The sequence below is a fragment of the Ricinus communis genome, chromosome 9 (genome assembly GCF_019578655.1).
Source record: "Ricinus communis isolate WT05 ecotype wild-type chromosome 9, ASM1957865v1, whole genome shotgun sequence".
Lineage (NCBI taxonomy): Eukaryota > Viridiplantae > Streptophyta > Magnoliopsida > Malpighiales > Euphorbiaceae > Ricinus > Ricinus communis.
The window spans coordinates 3,727,006-3,752,138 of record NC_063264.1 but is presented as its reverse complement, the minus strand read 5'-3'; the positions used below and the strand labels follow the sequence as shown (position 1 = coordinate 3,752,138).

The following is a 25,133-nucleotide window of genomic DNA, read 5'->3' as shown; positions in this document are numbered from 1 at the left end:
TCTATATTTCTCATCTTCTTTTTCAAATTAAATAGTAAAAGAAAAAGAAACTTTTTTTTTTCTTTTTTTTTTAAATGTCTCGAATATTCATTGTGGACGACAGTCATGAGGGCACAAAAGGCAGTAGTGACCAATGAGAATAATGTAATAATAATAATAATAAAGGATCGTATTTTATATAGAAACCATATATCAAAAAAATTTAATTGTCAAATCATTTTCTCTCCGACATCAATGTATAGGCAGGAGCAAATTAAGCACACTTGAGTTGATGCATTTTTAATTAAAAAGATATCCTGAAAGCTACAGCCACTTTGATAATCAACGGTCCTCATTCTTTAATGACTATGGTGCCAAAGGTTTTGTTTAATTAATCATTAGTAATGACTAAAATACAAAATTAATAATAATAATGAATAAACAAAATTATCATTTTCAATTTAAGAAACCAAGTTGCACACATGATATAACAAGTTTAAAAAATAATAATAAGATAAATATATATTTATATACAATACATATAAATATATTAAATAAAATATATATATTAAAAATAATTAAATAACTAAAATTTGAAAATATAAATATGCATCTTCCCTAATAATAATATTATAAGCATTCATATAGTTCTTCCCTTTTAACTGTGTTCCAGTCAAGTCCTACTTTATATAAACTTAATTATTATGCTAAATGTGTGTGTCAATGTAACTGGAATATGCAAAAGCATCCAATTGTATCAAGAAACCTATCTGCCCATCACTTTAAGTGGCAAAACATCAATCTCAATAGATTTTTATTTGATAGTTGCATTTTTTTCTTTATTTATTTATTTTATTTTTTTTGGGTTGGAGCTTATCAGCTCTGTGCAAATTGGTAATGATAACTTCTTTCATAATTAACAAATTTTATACCATTTGTTAGATTATCAATTAACATAATATATGCCAAAATTGTTTGTATACAGTGTTTAAATTATACAAAAAATTTACAGCGAATGAAACCATTGATGCACATAGCTTTTTACACCAGTATATTTATTAAAAAATTTCTTATTTAAATTTGATGTATCCACCATAATTAATAAGAAAATGATATATATTTATTAATGTTTTACATTTTGATGATGGATAATCCAGACATACTCCTTTAGTTAAAACTAATAAATATATGTCAAATATCTATAAATTTAAAGTATAAATAGAGACATACACCAAATCTTTTTTTAATACATAACAATTTTAGAATTAAAAATTTTGTTATATTAATTTTAAGAAATAATTTATTTTGTAGTTAAAAGTAATAAGGATATCAAGTTTATAAGTATGAATAATTCAACACATTGAATTCTTAAAATTACCATACGTCAGTTTTAATAAATGATATTATTATTATTTTTCAAAATATTTCAATTTTTAATTTTTTTTTAAAGCAAAACCGGTTGAAAAATAAAAATATATATTTAGTCATTATGATAAATTTTATGTCCTATTTTCCCATTATCGAAATGTAAACAAATTGATTTGGATATCACATTCCATATCAAAGTTGGTTTTTCAAATTTCGTCATAAAATTGTGCATCAATTAGGTGCAGAATGGAAGCAAAGAAGGCCCATTCTTTATAACAAAATATATCTTGTAAGGCTCATCGTCTTTGGAAGTCGAACTTATGACATAAAGGGCGTCATCGTACAGGAACAACACTCCACCCAGTTCCAATTCACAGGAATTACTTTACTTTTCTATGCAACTTGGCACCACCGCCATGCATCATCAGATCAGCCACTCACTGCGACTGCCACCCACCCACTTCCAAGTTTTACAAGAAACCTTTCACGGGCCACGGCAGCTCTATGGCATTTGTTTCCAAGTTTTACAAGAAACCTTGTCAAAACTGGACAGGAATTATACCAAAAGAAAAATAAAAACAACAACAAATTGACTGGAGAGGTATTTTAGGTAATCAGGAAAACAGCCACTAAGCGACGGAGGGAGAGCTCCTGAGCCAATGGTTCGGTCTAGTCCATGAAGGGAGTTTCGGATGGTGGCGTGAGCTACGAGGTCGCATTCTTTTGTCATGCAATTCGCTGGATGTTTGCATCACTTGCTGCTGAGTTGGACGGATGGTATTTTGCCACGTCATACAACTTGGTCACCTTGCTCATATTTTTGGGAACCAAAAATGGAAGATTATTAAATTTTTGAAAATAAAATATTAAGCATGATCTTATTAATGATACGTGCAGTATAGTTGCATTACATTATGTGAGTATATAGAATTGTTTAATATTTTTTTCTTTGTTTATTTAATCTTAAAAATGGCTGATTCGTCCGCTTCTTGTTTTGACCCACTATGCCAACAGCCGGTTAAATATTCTTTTGTATTTCTTTTGTTTTATTGTATTACAACCTTAGACTATATTATTAAAATTAAATAATAATAAAAAAAACTCTCACTTATTTTACATTTCTTTTAATAATAGAATAGAAGGAGAGGGCCCACATCAGGGTTTTTTTTTTATAAAAAATGAAATTATTTTCACACTTTAAAACCGTGATATATAAATAATAAAAAGAAATATAGTTTCATTAAAAAATAAATTTCTTTTAATTGCTAGTTGTACCAAGACTTGTCCTCAGTCAGAAATATACGATCTTATTAATCTTAATAAAAAGCCACTTTAGTTAACGAGATTTATATGTAAAAATAAAATAAAATACAGTGTTTTGAAGTTACAAGCGAAGTGATATAAAGTTAATTTTATTAATAAATAAAAAAAGAAACTCTAATAAAAGTGATTGCACGAAATAATTGTAGGTTTAAGCAATTAATTAGGTAATAGTCAGAAATATACGATCTTATTAATCTTAATAAAAAGCCACTTTAGTTAACGAGATTTATATGTAAAAATAAAATAAATTACAGTGTTTTGAAGTTACAAGCGAAATGGTATAAAATTAATTTTATTAATGAATAAAGAAAGAAACTCTAATAAAAGTGATTGCACGAAATAATTGTAGGTTTAAGCAATTAATTAGGTAAAAAGTATCACTTGATGCCTTAATCGTGAACGGCTCTTATAATTTCTTTTTGGTAACGAAAATTCAAATTCTCCTGCCATGGATATCAATGAAGAACCCATATCACTTTCCTTACAATTATGTTTAAAACAATTTTTTCTTTTATTTTTTTTAATGAATCTCAAGGTTAAAGGAGGCAGAAACAAAGTAATACTAATACTATATGCTTTATTTGACATATTTATTGTCACCTTCTCCATTATTAATGGACTCATTGACTCTTCCATTAAGACACATTATCATTATTATTAATATTTCTTTTTCTTTGTGTGTGTGTGTGTGTGTGTGTGTGGAGGGGGGCATTCTAGCTAGCCACTAACTCAGTAATAATAATAATATTCTTTAATTCATGTCAAATCGTCCTCCAACTTTACTTTAAAGTCAGTGCGTAAATTAGTAATTCTAGACCTCCCTAAATGGCCAGATTCCAACTAGTCTCGAATATTCGACCACTTAATCAGATCGTTTATGAATAGGTTAATTCACGGTTACTATTCCGGTCGATTATATATATATTAGCAATTTTCAGCCTGATTCAAATGTTTGATCAGATCTAATTATAGTATTCAGATTATGGTATTTAATGATTTTATGAATTAGAAGAAAAAAAAATACAGAATATATATAATTAAGTCATATACACATACTGGATTTCATTGTATATATGTCATAATTTATACAAGTTCGTATGATGTAAATATTTCATCATTATATTTCTACTGTCTTCTTGGTTAACCTAGAAGAATTGTGTGTGTAATTATACTTATACACCTACCAAATTGAAATAATTAGACTGGATCTTGGTATGTTTTGACAGATTTATTGAAGTTATATGATATTTTCTCTTAGCAAATAATTCATTTTATATGTTTCAATTTTAAGATATGAGATAAAGAGGGCTTCAACATACATATATAATAGCATTTCTCATCCCACCTAATGGTTTCATTGGACTGTTAGTATAAAATATTCTAATGCAAAGTTTAAAATAGATCTCATTTACTTGTACTTTACTTAAAGGTAATTATGTATCGTTTATTTTCTGAAAATAAATCAAAGAAAACGCAATGATCTTAATAACTTAGAAAATTAAAAGGGTTTCCATGTTTGAAGTAGTCACTAGCATAATTTATTCAACAGCACACTTGTTTAGGCTTTGGAGTGAAGTTAGGGAGGCATTATTTTATACAAGAATATACCGAGCACCATGAACAATTTAACAAATTGATTATTGCCCTGAGATGAATTTAAGAGATTTTATTTATTTATTTTGTCTCACTAATCAACTATTCCTGCTAGGAGTGAGTAATGACGAATCAGTTGGCTTAAAAAAGCATTAAAATTGATTTGATATATGAATTATTGGTAGATGGCAACTTGATGTGATTGGATGTATTGGTTTACCTTTCTAAATAATCTTTCAACGGTTAAAAATATCTGGGATTTAAGGTATAAATAATCTCCACCTTGACCATTATTCTATTTGAACAAATATTTATCCAATTTAATAATGCTACCCTTTTAACTATAGCTATTTGTCATGGTAGTTGGATGAATTTAGATGGCATATCTACTTGGACCAATGACAGGACAACATTAGATGTAACATGCCTTGTTGGGCAAATGTAGAAAAAGGATTGGATTTGCATATCAACATCAAACATATTAAACAAATTACATTAACACTGAGAAAGATTATTATTAACATAGTAATATATGTAGGGTTATGGCCAATAGATGAGAAACAAGATTGGGGTTGATTATTTCGATAAACTATAACTGAACTTTCGAAAGAAGATATGCATGGAAATAACTATCTCTATAGTTACTATAAAAATATAAAACTTTGCAATTAAACTGTAAATAAAAAAAATAAGAATTTAAACTCAAGATGAAACAAGAAATTCAACACAATTTGAGCTATGTCCATAAGTTTAGCAACCAACTAGGGTTTGTCATTGTTTGATATAGATTAGCATGCATATAAACATTAATATTTCACCTTTTATTCAAAGAGAAGATATTTTCTACTTGGTAAAGATGATCAAATTGGAAAGAAAATTCCAGCAACCTGCCTCTTGCTGTCGATGAAAGGACACCAAGCTTGAAAGCCACAGAAGTTTAACGCAGGCAAGGGGACACAATAATGCTAGAATTTTATAGAATAGTAAAGGCTTGGGTTCCCTATTTTTTCCACGATAGAAATTGAGAGTGTTGTTGTGGGGAACATTCAGCTTATCAACGCATATCAGTATGCTTTTCTTGATTGTTTTCTTGCTAAGTTCCATGGAAAGTAGTGTTCAATTTCTTTAGGGAAAAACGAACGTGCTTATTATATGACTTTTCTTTAGGAAAAAGAAGAGCAAAGAAAGAAAAAAAAAAGTGTTAGTGGAATATGTGAGAGAGAAGCAACAGCTTGAAAGTGAAAGAGTTAAATTATTATTAATATAGAATTGGTAGATGTTATTACTAACATATCAAATCGATAAACGATTTATACATATTTATTTATTAGTATCAAATAATAAAATATATATTAATAATTTAACATTAAAATATTTATATGTACATATTATTATTTTACTAATTGTGGTGGATATATTATTTTTTCCTCATTTGTTTTTTATTTTAAAAAATGAACGATCTAAATTGAGCAATGACCTTTTTATTTAGGGCCCCGCATAAGCCTGTTATATGTTTTATTATAAGAATGAAAGAAGCCCAAAAATGCCCCAGCCCAGATGTATAATATGACCCATCTCCTTCATTTGCACAAGTAACAGTAATTCAGTGCATTAAAGGAAGGTGGTAATTTGGTAAGACAATGAATAAATCCAACAATAAGCAATACATGAATAAATTTAAATTATACTTATGTTGGTAATCTATCACACTTCTGAATTGCAAAATACATATTACTTAATCTATGATTTTAACCATCAACATCTTTCATCTTTTACATTTGATTGAAAAATAAGAACTTTATGAATTTTTTTAAATATATGGTACGGATTAGACTTATGTGCTTGGATTATTTAGAAGCTATAAACTTATTTCTTATTAGCTCATAAACAAATTTATATGTATATTTTTTCATTACCCTTATTTGAGATTTTTCAAATAGAAAAGAAAGAAAGGAACGGATTAGCTTTGTAGAAACAACTGCAATCCGTTAAGAAATGGGCTATGCCATTGTCGGCTGATAATTAAAGGAAAATTTCCAGGAATGTCTAAAAAACAGAGCTTTCTAACTTTTATATCACAAGATGTAAAAACTTACAAAAATACCAATTAAAGTTATTTTATACAACACAAGAAAAACATGCGTGCTCAATTCAAAAATAATAGATTTAAATATCTAAAAAGTCGCAACTCAATCTAATAAGAGTACAACACAAAATCTCAAGAAATCAACCAGAAATCTCAACAATAATATGCAATAAACAATAAAATGAGATAACAAAAAACTTATTTAACAAACATTCATCAAATTCAAATCTAAAATTAAGTAAACTAATCTCATTTATCTATTTTTTTTATTTTTTGTTGTTTAAAAAAATGTGTTAAAATTCTTCAAAGCAGGTATATTATATGATTTACTTAACTACTTACATTTAGAATAACATGATTAAAGAATTTAAGTTTTTAGATCTAAAGATAAACAAGTAATAAAAAATTATCTGCAGAAAACACAGAAAAATCATATATAACGAGTATACCAAGGTGTACTATAAGTATATCTTTTAAAATTTTATAAAAATGGATTCAAATTCATGTGTTATTGTATTGACTATTATATTGATATAAAAAAATAAAAAAATAAATCAATAATAGATTATAAAAAGTAGTTTAAAATAAAATATAAAATAAGTTTTAAAAGTTACGGTAAAAAATATGTAATGCGTATGCAATAAGTATACAATAAGTATATAGTAGGAAAAAAAATATACAGTAAAAAGTATACTATGAGTATATAGAAGCAGGTAGAATATCTATTATGAAATTGTAGAAAATTAATATTTAAATAATTATTTTATATATATGTTGTATAAAATTCATATATTGAGAATTAATGAATATATACAGGTATACAAAATATACATATTTACAATAAGCATATAAAACAGAATTAAAGTAAACGGTAAGAAGTATATAACGAGTATATAACTAGTATATTTCAAGCATATTATATTGCGATTGTTACTGATTATGAAATAATATTTTCTCATATACATACATTGCAATAGTACTTATTTTTTTTCACCAAAACAGTATTGAGAAGAAAATATCACATACATAAACTTTAATGTAAAAATTATTCTATTACTAAAAGACAAAATTTTAAAAGTGTACAGTAAATAGTATATACTAAGTACATAACGAATTTATTTCAGGTATATGATACTCTGATTTTCATTGAGTTTTCTCCATTCAGATTTTAGTTTAATTAAGTATATAGCCATTTTTTTTAGATATTCATGAGCTTTCCTTTTTATTTGCTCACATCAATATCATTTTTAATGTTCTTGATTATGTGAGAATGAAAGAAATGAGACATAAAATAAAAAATAATAACAATAATATTTATTATTTCTTGAGTGAGCTTTATTAGAAAAATGAAAATCAATTAGCTTAAGCTTTTTATATATCATTTTTATTCAAAAAAGTATTAAACATATTAGAAAATAAACAACAAATAAATATTTATATTTCTTTTCTTTTATTCATGAGTCGTACGCTAGTTATTATAATGTAATACAAATTTGAAGTTTTAAGATATGAAGTAAATAATATATATTAAGTATATGAGTATATTTTTGATATATGATACTTGATTGAATTTTTCTCATTATATTTCATGAACTCAAAATCATAAATCAAACTCAAAATTATCAAATTATGAAAATGTAACCATTTTGTTGAATCAGATATTATAATTTAGATGTTTGACAAAATGCATGTGCGAAAATAACTAAATAATTTTTTTGCTATTATTGTTATTGACCTAAATGAATACAGTAAACAATATATAGTAAGTTTATAACGAGTTTATTTCAAGTATATAATATGCTAATTCTTACTGGATTTTCTCCATTCAGATTTTAAAATCATTTTTTATATATATTTTTTAAATTTAAATATATGGCCAATAATTCCTACTAAGTATACTCTAATAATCTTTTTTGTATAATGCGTCAACTAAAAAAATCAAATGATAATTATATCAAATTCCTCCTCCAATTTTTTTTTGCCATATTCACCTACTTAAGCTTACTATATAATTCAAATTCACAATAAAAAATCTTCGATCTTTCTTAAATTTTATATAAGAGAATAACATGATCGTAAGCCTTTTTTAATTCTAAGCTTGTTATTTAAAAACCATAGTTACACATTATCTTTTCCATAAATAAAAAAAATCATATATATGTAAAACTAGAAAAAAAAACTACAAGTTTTAATTTTTTAAAGATCTAATAGAAATAATCTATCAAGATTTATATTTTTATTTCTTCAAAATCCAAAATTTTAGTTGTCCTATGCATAGATTAACATGATCTGACAAGATCATATCACACGAATAGAAAAAAAACTGAACTTTTTGCCCAAACTTTTAACCAATAATTATAATTGACTAAACAATAGTTTTCAAACAAATATAAGAGAAACTAAAATTACAACTAAGAATACAATTAATAGTATATAGTATATTCTAAGGATATTATGAATAGATAATGAGTATCTATTGCCATTATTATTATAATAATTAAATTAAAACAATAACAAAAAAATAAAAAGAAAAAATAAAGAGCATAATATGGAGTTCAGGTCTTAGTGTTCACAAGAAATGACCAAAATTTTCTCTTAGCCTCTCATTTTTCTATTTTATATTCTCTTTACCTTCTAAGTTTCCAAACTCTCAAACTATAAATACATTTATTTTTCTTTTATTGCAATTGTTTTACATTTCATCAAACACTTAGAGTACATTTATAGATAACACAAATGACAGCTTTATACCAACATCAATATTTTTTTTTATATTTTTGAAGCTTTAACATCAATATTCTTTTTTGAATGAGAATTATTACCAACTTTCTTCTTCTTAATAAGAGAATTTCCATCATACTTAGTAGGAGATTTTAAATTTTTTTCTTTTTTTCTTCAAAACCTAAGCTCCAAAGTCTTACCAATAGTAGAAGAAATTGCGAGTATATAGTTGTGAATTACCCATAACGCCAAAATTCTTATCAGTAATAGAAGAAGAAAAAACTAAATTTCTAAGAATTTGTGAATTAGATTGAAAATGAAAGTTACACAATCCAAAACTGAAAAAGAAAACTACTTGTATAAATAAATCAATTATCGATTTTTAAAAAATAGTAGAAAATTGTAAAGAAAATGAAAGAAAATTGAAAATTGAAAAAAAGTGAGAAAAAATTAAAAAATCAGAAAATATTGTAAGAAGAAATCGTAGAACAAGAGAGTATTAAGCTCAAAAAAGTGTTAAAAGGCAAAAAAAAAACTAATAACACCATATAAAGAAAAGAAAAATATAAATGTAAAAAACTAAATTCTAGCATATGAAAGTAAAAGAAGAAAAAAAGCATGGTGTAATTTCCTCATAATTAAAGCAAATAAATGAGCTGTGGTCTTGTGGGCTTAAAATGTAAAGCAACGGGCCCATAAAAGAATCTCATCCACAAAAACTCTCTTTGGGTGAGCTTATAATAGCTTATAGCACTGTTAAGCAATGGAATAGGTTCTTGATTGATCGATTTGTTACAGAAATTAGTGGTCTGGTGATTTTCAAGATCAAGAAAGATTTCTCGAGGAACAATGTCTTCATTGGGTACATCAAAGGGTATTTTAGAGATCGCAAAGTTTGGTGTTTATGTCACAGTTCCAATCATTCTTATGTACACTTTCGCCAACAATACCAAGAATCTCCAGAAATTCATGGGAAATGTATACTCTTCATCTCTTTATGCACTCCTTTACTTTTTTTTTTGATGGATTTTTTTCTTTCTTTCATGTAATGTTTTTTATTGGGTAATCACTAATCAGAAACTTCATTGATTTGTAAAGGCAAATATATGAAAGAAAAAAGAAGAAAGAATTACAGTGCTAAACGTTGGCTTATTGAATGATGGCTTCTTGATTATAATAATTCTGTACATGTTCTTGTGTTAGTATGCTATAATATGGATTTGCCTTTTTTGGGTTCAAGTGAGTGCTTTTAGGATACACGAACAAGAGAGTTTGTATTTCATTCCTTTACTATCTTGTTAATTAAATTAGGGTTATCTTCTAAGATGCCTATTTGGTAGCCTCAAAAATAAATGGCTTTAATTTGAACTTGAAAGCTATGGAACCTTGTTTATTGTTAAATATGTCCTGTTACGTTTATACACATTCTGTAAGACTTGCTATGTTCAAGATGGTTATTGGTAGATTGCTCTAGGTGGAAGCTTTTCTTATTTAAAAGTAGCCTAGTTGTAGTTCTTTTTCTTTTGTGGGCTGTAATAAAGATCTTCTAATGTTTATGTTGAGGAGCTTTGTCTTATTAGTGGATGTAATTGGGTAAATAATGCTCTGGGTGATGGATCATTAATTCAGCAATGGGGGTTTTGCATGTCAATCCTTAGGCACCTTTAATGGAGCATTGATCATTCCGGTTCAAGGGCAGTTCCTCTAGTATATGACTAGGAAAGCAAAGAGGCATCTCGTCTCTTTGTTAATCTTGCTTGAGGCTGCTTTATAAGGGTATAAATATATAGCTTTGGCCAAATAACTAATTTTGAGATGAATGCTTAGAGATCTCCTCACTTGCTTAACAGGAGAACAGCCTTACCAACATCTAGCACCCTTCCTAATGAACCAAAGTTCCTTGTGAGAGATTGTTTCTTTATTTTTTTTTACAATCTTGTTGATTGGAGGTTTGTGGATTGGTGGGGCAGAAACCCAATATTGAGCTCTCTAATTTGTTACTGAATATTTTCTGGATGTTACAAGTGACGTTGATTTAACGGTAAAACATTTCCTTTTGGAAGTTTGTTGGAAATTTCATATGTCTCAACAATTTTTCTTGTCAGTAGAATGATCCTTCAATGTATTATATTCTGGGAGAACAGCTTGTTATAGGGCAGTGACTAATGTGCACTAAGTTAGGCAATGATAATATGTTCTGATTTCTCACGCAGTATATATGGAATTCTGTTAGATTAGTGATTTCTCATGCAGTATACCTGGATTTTCTTGAACTATTATGTTGTTAAACTGTGACATAAATCACGGTTATCTATCTTAAGTTCTTTAGTTCCAAGCCCGTAGCATTTTCCTTCTCTCGAGATCTTAATTATTTTGATCCATTGTCTAATCTAGTGCATTCTTGTTTCTGTTTTGACATGAAGAAATCTTACATAGTATATCCCCCAGAGGGACCAAGGCCTCCATCACCAGAGGAACTAAGGGAAATGGCGCGAGAATTAGTTCGTGAGAGGAAGAGTCACTGATACTGGCTGCAAGTGACTTTTGTGGCCTTTCATCTGTGTTAGATAGCAGTCCCAATGAACAACACATGTGTAATATGCAGCTCTAGACTTTGTGGCTTCTATTCTAGTGTTTCAATAATGTGTCTCATCTAGTTAATGTTAAAGCGGATTCCATTTGCTTCTACCTTCTGGTTTTCCTGAGATATGCAGATTGTATAGTGGTAAAGCTTGAGAATTAGTTGGATAAACTTTCAATAGGGTATAAAGAAGACCCTACTGGACGAATCAGAGACAAATGTCCTTCCGAAGGCTTTATATGTTTGTCATTTCTGTTTGTATCCTTATTAACAAAGCCTAATTTTGTAATCCACCATTCAAGATTTAAAATATGCCTGCTGCAATATCCAGTTAGCTGAAGAATTTACTGTTCTGAAGCCATACAAATATGTGGATTTTCGTTAGTCATTTGGATCTCTTCTATTGAGGAAGTTATGGAGAGATGAGAATTCTTCTTCAATCATGTTCTGAAATCTTAAACTTTAAACTATAAACGATGGTGCTTGGGTCATATTTGCTTGTGAATCACCAAAAAGAAAACAGATAAAAGGGTTGCTCGAATCTGAAAGACCCCTTCACAGTTTATTGCGTATGCATTCATTCACTGACTTTTTACTGGTAAATACACTGAGAAATACTTTTATAAATCCCTGAAATCATTATTTAAAGAAAAAACCGATAATAATGCTAAATTTACCTGCTTGTCACTTCTTTCAAACAAGACATTAGAGAAGCTCAAACATTTGCACTCCAACAACTCTGCTCACAGGCTTAACTTTTTATTATCTATTAATTTTATTGCTCACAGGCTTAAGTTTTTATTATCTATTAATTTTATTTTACTCAATTAAATGCATGAAAAGAGAAAGAAAAGATGCGCGAGTTAAAACCTTGTTAACTTGCATTAGGAGGTTGTTACTTAAGATTAACAGATGATGGATGGTTCAATCAATAAAATCATGGCCATCTAATCTATCTTGAGGCAGGCGATACTGAGCGTTAAGATGGAAGTTCCCCTTTCCAATTACTAGCAAATAAATGCTATCCGTTGAAATTTCGAAATCTCAAATATAAATTCACAGGATAACCCAAGAAGATTCATTCAATGGTGAACATACCGGCATATGGCAGCCTTATCTTATGTGTCCATGACAGGAAATGTTCATGTTCCTGGCTACTAACTGACAACTGCCTGATTAAGACACTACTTCTTGTAACTAGGTACATTTAATCCAACTCAAACATGACTAATTTAAAGCAATCTACTTCATTTTTTTTATCACTTACTGTTAATTATATGACTTAGCAAACCCTGCATTTCTTCTAGAAAGTTCATAATTGCTCCACATAAATTAAAAGAAAAAAAAGGTTTCTTATCCGATACAAATGTAGAAATCTTAATCCCTCTCCCAATTATTTAATATTCTCTAGCTCTTTTAAGATTTTATTTTTCTCTCATTATATGGCTAATCTTGATAATGTTATGATGTTCCCTGGACCATCTTTATCTATCAAGTTGGTTTGATTCGAAGAAAACAAGATGGTATCTCAATATTAATATTGTTCCTTTAGCTATTCCTATTAGTTTTGTTTTGAGTTTAACAACATCATTTAGCTCCATTTATCTTCTAATATCATTGATGGTGATCTTTAACTTTTATATATTCAAAATTATGGACGGAGGTGTTTAACTATTCCTTTTACCCTATGTGGCTTTTCAAGTTTTAATATATCATGAGAAATTTTTGAGACAAAAGTAGCTATATCTTTTTTTATTAGAAAATAACGTAAAGGACAAGCTCTAATGGAATATGCTAAGGCTAGTAATAATTCCAATCAAATAGAGAATAAAATAAGAAAAACAAAGAAGAAAACACAAATGCACTCGGCTTGCACCTAGTCACATTCTTAAAAATGGCCTGAAATTAAAAAAAAAAAAGAGAAAAAGAAAATGGCCTGAAGTGCAGGGATTGATTTCTTGTTTGCAAGATTTCTTGTCTACAATTTGTGAAATCTGAACCTTGATAACACACATCAAATAGAATGGGATGGGATGTCCACTTGCCAAAAGCCGAAAGGTACACTAATTAATTTTGGTGGGTATTTTTTGGTTTGAAGTTTGAGCATTTAAGACAACACAATTACGTTTGTTAAATGAACTTGTTCAAAAAATAATAAAATAAAATAAAACCAATTGTCTTAAAAGTCGTACGCGCAATTTGAAGGTCAAAGGCAGTGGCTTAAAGGAGGGATCCCCATTTAGGTTCTTTGCTGTCCATTCACAGTTGAGTGTACATATGCTATTCCGGTATTACCCTTTCCTTCTCTGCATTCTATAGGCAGTTAATTCTTGAACCTTGTTTTGGACGATCCATAATTGACTTTAACAAGAAATGTATTGTTAGTAATTATTTTAAGGAATAAAGGACCACTCCTTTCTAGATACATTTTGTTGGCCCAATATCTATCTTCCTAGCTAGCCTTTAGAAATACAGTTTTTGCTTTTAAGTTCGTCTTTTATATGGATATGGCAACATACTTGAAGATGAAGAAACTCAAGGCCAGAAGAAATTAATGGAACTGGTTAGGACCAATATGGTATAGGGTTGACCATACACATTAATTCCAAATCTTAATTAAGCAATAGTCAGCATATTGGTTAATATGTAAAGCTTCACAATAATTATGCTATAATTATGATGATATGGATTCAAATCACTATTATGCATAAATCAGATTAACAACTCTTTCGTTTTTATCCATTAAATAATATTTAAGTAGTTGAATCTTTCTTTATTTTTTTAGCCACTAGAAAAAGAAATACTGATTGTGTCCAATATATACAATTGCAATATTTATCTGTCTTTATTTTTGGGACTTTTCAGAATATAGTTAGTTATTATATATTGTTAATGTACAGTTAGCTATTTATATATTATATATTGTTAATATATAGGTATTGGTGATTTATAGTTAGCTATTTATATAATATAAAATATAAAATAAAAGAATTTATATGGTATTTTATATAATATAACGACATGTGACTGACGGAGCTGAGATTAATAATAAAATTATGGTTAACATTAATTTTTTTCCAATTTTATTGGAATATATTATAGTTTTTTTCTTTTCATTTTTCTTTGTTGAAATTTACAGTTTTGTTGTGCGTATATCTCTTAACATATAGACTCTTTTTCTTTAATTTTTTGAAACAATTACTGTATAGACTTTTAATTGTGGACTGAATGCATTTGTCTTTCCTGGGTTATAGGTAATATATTATATAGCTAATAGTGCCCAAGAGAAAAAGAACTTAGCATAATAACTTTCTAAAACCAGAAAGCTGACCTAGCATATTATATATACTTAATATGAATGGAATTTAAATTCAAGATTTTGGACTTTGAAAGATATACTTGAATATATTAGCTCAGACTATTTTATGATTTCAAAGTTCTATTATTTTATTAACACTTTTTAGATTAATGAAATTTAAACTGTAATTTCACTGGTAAAGTAGCTTCACTTTACTACCAAATTATCAATTTTATGTTTATTTTATATGTAAATAAATTACCAATAATCTCTCTTTTCTCTTTTGCTAATTAAATTTAGACCCTCTAAGCAATTCCATACTTTTCCCCTTCCATTAACCTGCAATTATAGTAGTAGCAAATTAAGGGAATGAAGGAAAAACATGCATGATTTTTCCTTTGTCTATGCACCACAGCATTCATGCCGACATCCCAAATAATAATAATAATAACAATTATTATTATTAATCAAATCTTAAAAATGCTAATGCAAAAGCATAATGATCCTCTAAGTTACAATCTTAGAAAAATTGTTTCTTGGAGGGCGAAGAATACATATATAGTTCACCAACATGTGATATCAGATAGATTATTCATAAATATATTCAAACACCTGGGATGTGAATAATCTAACATTAATAAGAAGAGTGGCAAAGTGGAAATATCATTCGTTAGAGTTAGGTCAAACATGTAAACACAAAATATACACACGGCAAAATCCCGCTCTTTTCCGGGTTGGCAAATTCAATGCCATGGCGGGTTAACAATTAAAAGGTTCGTTGGGGTAGTTGCATCCTCTCCCCATCCCTTTCTCTCTCTAGACTCCTTTCTCTCTTTAATTTCCTACTTTCTTTCTCTAACTTCACACCCTTTAAATCCTATTATCTTTGTTCCTTTTCCTCTTCGTATCATAAGCTAATTTTTCTGTTTCTTAATATCCCATTTCTTTGCTGTTTCTGCAACAACTCCTTTTTCATGTTCTTGTTTCTTCTCCGACAATAACAACTTGTTTTCTTTCCGTGTTCTGTTCTTTTAAGCTCTTACTTTAATCTGGGTCTTCTGTTTCAACTTCCTAAGTTATAGTTTCTAAAGAATTTTGAATTTTGAAGTCAGTGCGCTGTTCTTGATAAGGAAATGGCAGAGGAAAGTATACGAAACTCGCCACCTGAATCGGTCAGAGTGGAAGCTCAACCGCCTGAAATGAAGAGAAACAATCTGCCAAACTTTCTCTTATCAGTTAGACTCAAGTATGTGAAGTTAGGTTACCATTATTTAATCTCTAATGCCATGTATCTCCTGCTCGTTCCACTTCTAGGCATTGCTTCTGCTCAACTCTCGACACTCAAAATTGAAGATCTTGTTCAGCTATGGAACCACCTCAAGTTCAATTTTGTATCTGTAACTCTATGTTCTGGTCTTATAGTTTTCTTGGCTACTCTCTACTTCATGAGCCGTCCAAGAAAAATATACTTGGTAAATTTTGCATGTTACAAGCCAGAACCAGCTCGAATCTGCACAAGAGAAACATTTATGGAGAAATCAGCAATGGCTGGTAGCTTCACTGAAGAGAACTTGGCCTTTCAAAAGAAGATTCTTGAGAGGTCTGGTCTGGGACAAAAGACATACTTGCCGGAGGCCGTGATGCGGGTCCCACCAAACCCGTGTATGGCGGAGGCAAGGAAGGAGGCTGAGACTGTGATGTTCAGCGCCATTGATGAGCTCTTAGGCAAAACAGGGGTTAAAGCTAAGGATTTAGGAATTCTTATTGTGAATTGTAGTTTGTTCAATCCTACACCGTCTCTGTCTGCTATGATAATTAACCACTACAAGCTTAGAGGAAATATTTTGAGCTATAATCTTGGTGGTATGGGCTGCAGTGCTGGACTTATTTCAATTGATCTTGCCAAACAGCTTTTACAGGTATGTAAATGGTTCTCTTTTCCTTAAATCACTATAAATTGCATGAAAAAGAGAGGGCTTTTTTTGTTGTTGGTCCGTATGTGTCTGTGTATTAATTTGGTACTTGTCAGCTATTGGTTACGAACACATGCATGGTCCAGTAGTAGTCAAACATATGATGGCAATAATGATAATAAAGTGATGGAAAAATTAGAAGGAAAGGGTTTGAGGCTAGGCATTTTACATGTACAGCTGCTACTAGGGCACACCCTTATTTATTGATGTTAAGGGACCTAAGAGATTTTATTGTGAAAAGTCTTTGAATTTTGTAGGTAAGGAGATGGAGAGTTATCAGCTGTAAGTTGTAATCAAATTAAAAAGGAAAAGACATTACTGCTTGAGTCATGAATGCTAGTTTTCCTCAACTACCATATTTATGATAGCTTCAATTCTGATATAGAAATGGCCAAAAAGCCAAGGACATTATTATATTAAACTTAGCTTTGGAAATAAAAGAATAAATAACTAGGGCTATGGCTCAATATAGGTATCATGTTTTAGGCTGTAAGTTCTCGAATTGCAGCTAATAAATAAATAAATAATTTCGTAAAATGAAGAATTTTAACCTCACGAGTAATTATTCCTTGTAATTCAGAATTGTAATTTGGAAATGCCTTAGCATGGAGATTTATTTAAGGAGAGATGCAACAAATATGAGATGAACTAACCTAGTTAGTCTCCTATAACATGTACTTCTAACAGGTTCAACCCAACTCCTATGCTCTAGTGGTCAGTATGGAGAACATTACTCTAAACTGGTACTTCGGCAATGATCGGTCGATGCTTGTCTCAAACTGCCTCTTTCGGATGGGTGGCGCTGCCATCCTTCTCTCCAACAGGTCATCGGATCGCCGCCGTTCAAAGTATCAACTCATCCACACAGTTCGCACCCACAAAGGAGCTGATGATAAATGTTACAATTGTGTGTTCCAAAAAGAAGATGAAAGTGATAAAAAAAGAATTGGTGTCTCACTTTCTAAAGATCTTATGGCTGTTGCAGGAGAAGCATTGAAAACCAATATTACTACACTAGGTCCTTTAGTTCTACCGATGTCTGAGCAACTACTATTCTTTGCAACTTTAGTTGCAAGAAAAGTCTTTAAAATGAAGATAAAACCATACATTCCAGATTTCAAGTTAGCGTTTGAACACTTCTGCATTCACGCAGGAGGAAGAGCTGTTTTAGACGAGTTAGAGAAGAATCTTGATCTTGCAGAGTGGCATATGGAGCCTTCAAGAATGACTCTTTATAGGTTTGGTAATACTTCTAGTAGTTCTTTATGGTATGAACTTGCTTATTCTGAAGCCAAAGGAAGAATCAGGAAAGGTGATAGAACATGGCAAATTGCATTCGGTTCAGGATTTAAATGTAACAGTGCTGTTTGGCGTGCATTGAAGACAATTAATCCTGCCAAAGAGAAGAATCCTTGGATGGACGAGATTGATGATTTTCCTGTACATGTGCCTAAGGTGGTGTCCATTTCTTCTTCAAGCTAGCTCTATTCAGATTCCCCAAGCAGAATGTGTTATCGATTTTAAACATGGGTGATTTTTTTTTCTTTTTCATGTGTCGCTATTGTTCTTTTGTGGTTACACACAAGAGGAGTACAAATTTAGTGATGAAATCAAGATTTATCTAATAAAAGTAATTATTTTCTACTTTAGTCTTTATAACAGTCTATCCAAAATCCATTGATAAATCTTAATTTAATCGATAAATTTAAAATCTAAAATCTAAAATCTTGTGCTCGTGATTAATTCTACCAACTCATGTTTTACTATTCCCAATAATTTTCATTTGCATGTTTCGTATGAGAAAGTGCAAAGGCATTAATTTGTTGGACTCTTGTAAATTTCCAATTGATGATGGTACGTTAGCAGTAGTCAATGGTGTTTCTTTCTTACGCAGATTCTCCTAATTGTTTAATGGCGAACCCTTGCAATTCTTTAGACGTAATGCAAGAAGAAGCTACTTTGACATTTTAAATAGAACAGGAATTAAATTTTTGAACTTGCAGCATTACTTATATTTAACAATAGATGTTAGAGCTTAAATCTTACTCTCAGCGCCTCTGATTTAACCTAACAAACACACGACAAACGTAAAACACATATTTATAGATAAGAAAAATACTAGATTCTTAGCTGACAGATGTTATGGAACAACCACCAAGTCAAGCTATAGCTAGGGCAAGTGGCAAATTGTGATACAAGTTAGAGGTAGAGTGCAAGAATCCACCATCAATATGTGGGTACGAACAAAGGATTGATGATAAACACATGCAAATATATGTCAATTATGTGTTCTGAAGAATTGCTTTATTAATTTTTTTAAAAGAAGATTGAAGTAGAAGACGGGTAGAGTTTATTTATAAAAAATGATGCAACAGCATATGAATGAATGTACAATTTATAATTTTAAGTTTTTTAATGTATTGATAAAATAGATAATAAATCATAATCTAACTAGCTAGTATTGATGTCTTAAACTTAGTTTTCGCAAGTGTACGGACCAAATTATAGTAAGAGTTAGTTCATCACGAGACCGATCTCACAAGGAACTGCAGAACATGTGTTATAAAGACTAACTATCATATAAAATATGAAAATAAATCTAGACACTCAAATTTAATATTTTGAAAAAACGTAATGTAAAACAACTATACTAAATTATAATATAAATATGCAATGATTATAATGTATGAAAGCTATATGATAAATTAGTATTTAGCTTAGTCATTTACTAAATAATTCTCTTGTTTACTTTAAGTCTATTTAATAAATGAGACGATGATGTGTCTTTTTCTTTACCCACTCAAACTAATGATGCATCTAAAGTCTCTTTTATCCTTATAGATTAAAATATAGATGGTGTCTCTAATACATTCAATCTAAGGATTTTCATAAGTATTATTATTAAATCGATATATGATGTTCAACTACTAATAATAATTAAAACTATTAAAGATACACAGGTAAAGAAATTATTCATTATATAAATAGATATCAAAATTCATATGAGCTTTCTTTCTGGACTATGAAGACATGTGTTGCAATTTTTATTGTCAGAGATAGTTTTGTGTTATACCTTGCTTGCAGGAAATTTAGCTCTTTTTTTTTTTTGTTGTATCTAGGGTATAATGTTGTTACTGGCGGATCAGAAAATAGTTATAATACATACATATATGAGTGGTTTATTTTTCTTCTAATTTTTAAAATTGATATATTTACGTTGATTCAGCAATTAGGTGACACTATCAAAATAGTTTTATCTATCAAATGAAGTTGACATATTCAATCTTTCTAGCTTGTAGTTTGGCCTTAGAATTCAAACTTTGATAAAATAAAACGAGCAAGATACTATAACATTGAGATTAGAGAAATTTATGGGTTCCAAGAGAAAAACATAAATGTTAAAATATAAATTTTATTTTTAATAAAATTATAGTGGAATAACTTTAAGAATGGATTTTATGTCGATTTTCATCATTACAATGACAAATTAAACTAAGTGTTTGTGGAAGATGAACAGTAGAGAATTACAGAGAGAGAAATAATAAACAGATACAAACTGAATATCTCTATTGTATAACTGATATAAAATTTCTAAGGATTATTTTTTACACTCTTAGCTATCCTAACTTAATTAAATAACTAATAATTATTCATAATTACATAAAAAAATTAATTAATCCTCCCTTAGGCCTTGATATATTCGGCGGGCCTGTAAAATTAGTTGTCCACACTCTTTTAATTCTGAATCTTGATAGCAACAACTCTATTTAAGCCTATTAGAGAATATTTAACTCACATTTTCTATTTTTGGCTGTCAACACTTGAAATTGGATAATAAAACTAAAAATAAGATAATAAGCACATATTTCTACATATTATATGTATAAAATATACCATTAAAGTACTAAAGTACATATATATATATATATATATATATATATATATATATATATATATATATATATATATATATATATATATAATATGAACCTATCAAGTATCATGAAAGTATTACAGATTTTAGTTAAGATATTTTTAATAATAATCCTCATCCTTTTACCAACAATTTAACATTGTCTAAATTTTTTTGCCTTCAAAGTCGTTGATAGATTTTGAAGATTTACAAAAGAAAAAAAAAAAACTAATCCTATTTAATTAAGAATTCAAAAAGAAATTATCGATTTTTTTTTAATATTGTAATTATAGTTTAACGCCTACGAGTAAAAATCTATAATTCTAAATATACACCACTAATAATTCCTAATCCTAAAAATCTATAATTCTAAATATACACCAGTAATAATTCCTAATCCTACAACCAAAAGTTATTATCATATACAATATTATAATTAATATCCATTGTTTATAGTTAACTTAACTTAGCTAACTTGATTTCCGTTGGTTATGCTAAAAAAATTTAGATAGACTCTTATATAGGTTTGCTAAATATACCGATATATATAAGTGTTTTATGTTTTAGTATTAAATAATTGATATATGTTTTATTATTTGAAATTTATTATTTAAAATTAATAAAAATATATTACATATTTATTAATTATATATATATATGATATGCATCAGCCCAAGAAATTAAAATGTAAGTGCATGTGCTTGTCATATGATTATTTTGGGTTGTCTTTTTATTTAGTTATATATATATATATATATATATATATATCAGCCCAAGAAATTAAAATGTAAGTGCATGTGCTTGTCATATGATTATTTTGGGTTGTCTTTTATTTAGTTTTATTTGCTCAATATGGTCTGGGGCAATGTTTACACTTCACATCAAACCCAATGGGCTTCGTCGTCCAATCTGAATTCTGAAAGTATTAAAGCAAAGAATTTAAATAACGAGTTATCAAAGAGACAAAAAGACTATTTATTAGTTTGAAAAACTATATATAACTCTATTCAAATCACAAAGAATAATACTTTTATTTAGATATTTATAATTATAAAATATATAAGATAACTTTGTATTTTTATTGATATCAACTGTGTCCAAATCCCATTTCTAATAAATATGGGGCTTTTTTTATTTTTTTTTATAACTCGGTGCTAGTAATTATTTCTTTTTCTTTTATTTTTTTTCGGTTTAAAGAAGAACTAATCTCCAGAAGTGACCTAAAGAATGCGAACCAATCATATTTAGATTGTTTTTAACACATCTTTTAGCTGAATTGGTTAGCATCTAATTTAGGATCTCACTACATTTTTGTTTTTTGATAGAATGTTTATTATTTCTTTGGTAGAAATAGAAGGATGATATGGTTAGGGCGAACAGGGTTGATTTAATTTCCTTTGAAGGTTATATGCTACTACAAATTTCAGAGTTGTGTATAAGATAAATCATTATACTCGAACAATCTAAATCTGGTTTAATTTTATTCAACTAAACAAAATAGAAACAATTATTTTACTGCTAATACAAGTAAATAATTATAAGCATAAATTACTCCAAAATACGTTAAAAAAAAACATTAAGAAGCATTTTGAGGCCATGAGTTTACGTTAGAAAATTATCTTTCTTTTGGGCAATCTTTTGTGGAATTGGTGGGGGGGCACAGGAGAGATTGATTAGATCCGATTTCCATGTATAATTAATAACCTTTTGTGTTTTCTCCAAATGCTTACTGGCGCCCCTTTGTAATCTTTTACATTAAAGAAATGTGGGGGTTCACAAAACTATTGCATCTGTGTTATGGCCCTTCATCGACAGTCTTTTGTGGTGTAGGTTTGCTTATTTTTTATTGCAACAAGTACATAACTAATTGAATATCTATACTCAACAAAAAACAAAATTATTTAGCCATTATATAATTATTCAAGTAATGAGTCATTACATAAATTTTATATAATAGTTCATTAAATAGCTATGTTTTTCAGTCGGATTATCATTTCAATCTCTTATGTTTCTATTTTATAAATATTTATTTAATTAATATAATGTCATTTATATATAATAAATCTTTTAAAAGGTTAATTGAGCACAATTATAGTTGTTTTTCAGATCACTTAGTATATGAAACTTTTAAAATGATATATGATTTTTAAAAGAAAATAAAAAACTTGTTATGACTATGTAGACATAATAAGGGATCTACTTTTACACTTGCATAGAATTCTTTTTGCCTATACGGACAGAACACCATTTACTGGACAAGAAATTTTAATGGGATAAAAATCAATTTAATATGTAAATTAATTTCTATCCACCCACCCACAACCACTATTTAATCCACCAGACCATAACCATAACCACCACCACCACAACCACTTCATCCGCTGACACCACAACCATATGGATGTCCTTTTATATACAAATTTAAATTTTCAAAAGAGTATTTTAAAAATCAGATAAAATGTTATTTACTAGTTCAGTCGGTTAAATCGATCAAACTGCCGGTTAAACGGACTTAAAAAAAAATTAATTATATTTTATTTATTAAATATTAAGATAATAATTACAATAAACTAACAATAAGTCATTAACTTTTAATAGTATCTAATAAAGTCCAAATACTAAAATTTAAATAATTAAATAATATATTTAAGTAAATATATATTAATAGAATTATGACTTATATAAAATAATAAATACAAAATATATAAATTGTAAAAGAATAAATCATAAACACTAAATTAAAAAAAAAAGGAATTATTTTTTTTTCTAAATACAAATTCTAAAGATTTTAAACATAAGTTAGTTCAATTTTTTTATAATCTATATTTTTTTAATTTTTCTCTAATAATTTCTCTTGCAAATATATATAACCGGTTAATTCTTTCCAAATCGGTTCAATTGCAAATTTAATTTTTTAACCGAATTAGATCGAATTAACCAGTAGTTCTTGATTGAATTGACCATTCGGTTTGGTTTTTAAAACACTAGTCAAAAGGGCTCAAAGAGATTAATAAGAGAAATATAAGAATAGATCTTCCAAAGCAAAAACAGCAAGAAAAACAGTAAGATCTTTCTTATCTTGTTCCTCAATACAAAGCTATTTAATTGCACAACCATCTTTTGCTTTCACTTAAAGAATCCTAAACCGATGGGGAAATCAAAACCCCTAGTTGGAGTTCAAATTTCAATTTGCTATACGAAGAATCGAATTAGTAATGGGAAATCTCCTTTAATTATCAAAGAATTTAATACTTTTTCACACTCTACAATAGTATTTACTCGTCTTTCAACCTTATCTTCAGACTTGTTGTTAACAAAATTAACTAATTAAGGCTGAGGTTAAGTGAATAAATGAAGAGTAGAACCCAACTCATAAATCTGAGCATCAACTAATACTAAATGACTAAAGCTAACCACTTAACCAGTTGTATCTTAATCTTTATAAACTATTTGTATTCATTTTTTTCAGTGATGTATGATCTTTAACACCTCCACAAGTGTAACTCGGATTTGACTTTGACGTTTAGTTGTCACTTAAGAATAAAATCGCCTCCCTGAAATTTGAAATTGAATTGAATTGAATTACAATGGAAATACCAGATTGTGCTGAACATTCGAATAAGAAATCAAGTAATTAAGAAATCGAACCACACATATTCTGATACCATATTAAAAATTAAACTAATAGGTTAAAATGGGAGTTAAGTGAATGGGTAAATTACAAAAAACCTAACTAATAAAGTTAGAACTAATCACTTGATTGATTGGGTCTTAATTCTTATTAATTGTTTGTATTTTTTTATCTTTTTTAGTGACATGAGATCTTTAACCGTAAATATATCTATGGCAAGGATGACGAAACCTTAAGGGTCAAACTAATGGAGGTTATGGTTATGATTTGGGGAATCAAAGTGGTGGGGGGGCGGGGGCAGTGGGTGGGGCTGATAATAATAAATTTAGGGATCAAATTGATATTATCTAAGCAAAAGTGTTCATATCAAAAATAAAACGATTATACCAAGTTAAAAATACATATAACAAATTGTTATATTTAAGATAAGAATGTTGGACATATCTGAAAAAAAAAAAAATGAGTAGAATTTATGTATGATAGATGTCCACATTAACCCTTTTCCTGAACCATGAATGGATCCATTGTCTCCTTGTTCCATCATGCAAATTCCTTTTGATCTGCTTAATGAGGGAGTTAATTATATTTTGCATATCTAGGTCCACTGCATGTACAATATCCCAAAAATTTTAGAATTCTAAAACTTCTGTCAATTTAGCCCTGCCTT

The 25,133-nt window shown here is 28.7% G+C and overlaps 2 protein-coding genes across 2 annotated transcripts; both read left to right on the top strand.

Annotated features, from left to right (window-relative positions):
• Nucleotides 1-9,802: 9,802 nt before the first annotated feature.
• LOC8280190 lies at nucleotides 9,803-11,963 on the top strand. Its single transcript, XM_002516988.4, has 2 exons — nucleotides 9,803-10,048; nucleotides 11,494-11,963. The coding sequence occupies exons 1-2, from the start codon at nucleotides 9,920-9,922 to the stop codon at nucleotides 11,593-11,595; spliced, it is 231 nt and encodes a 76-aa protein (XP_002517034.1). The 5' UTR covers nucleotides 9,803-9,919; the 3' UTR covers nucleotides 11,596-11,963.
• A 3,790-nt stretch (nucleotides 11,964-15,753) lies between these two features.
• LOC8280191 (3-ketoacyl-CoA synthase 11) lies at nucleotides 15,754-18,566 on the top strand. The gene is made up of 2 exons (XM_002516989.4): nucleotides 15,754-16,868; nucleotides 17,610-18,566. The coding sequence occupies exons 1-2, from the start codon at nucleotides 16,083-16,085 to the stop codon at nucleotides 18,402-18,404; spliced, it is 1,581 nt and encodes a 526-aa protein (XP_002517035.1). The 5' UTR covers nucleotides 15,754-16,082; the 3' UTR covers nucleotides 18,405-18,566.
• The last annotated feature ends 6,567 nt before the right edge of the window (nucleotides 18,567-25,133 follow it).

Coding starts and splice junctions, on each gene's coding strand:
- LOC8280191 (XM_002516989.4), top strand. CDS start 16,083: ATGGCAGAGGAAAGTATACGAAACTCGCCACCTGAATCGGTCAGAGTG. Junction 16,869..17,609: donor TTGCCAAACAGCTTTTACAG/GTATGTAAATGG, acceptor TACTTCTAACAG/GTTCAACCCAACTCCTATGC.
- LOC8280190 (XM_002516988.4), top strand. CDS start 9,920: ATGTCTTCATTGGGTACATCAAAGGGTATTTTAGAGATCGCAAAGTTT. Junction 10,049..11,493: donor TCCAGAAATTCATGGGAAAT/GTATACTCTTCA, acceptor TTTGACATGAAG/AAATCTTACATAGTATATCC.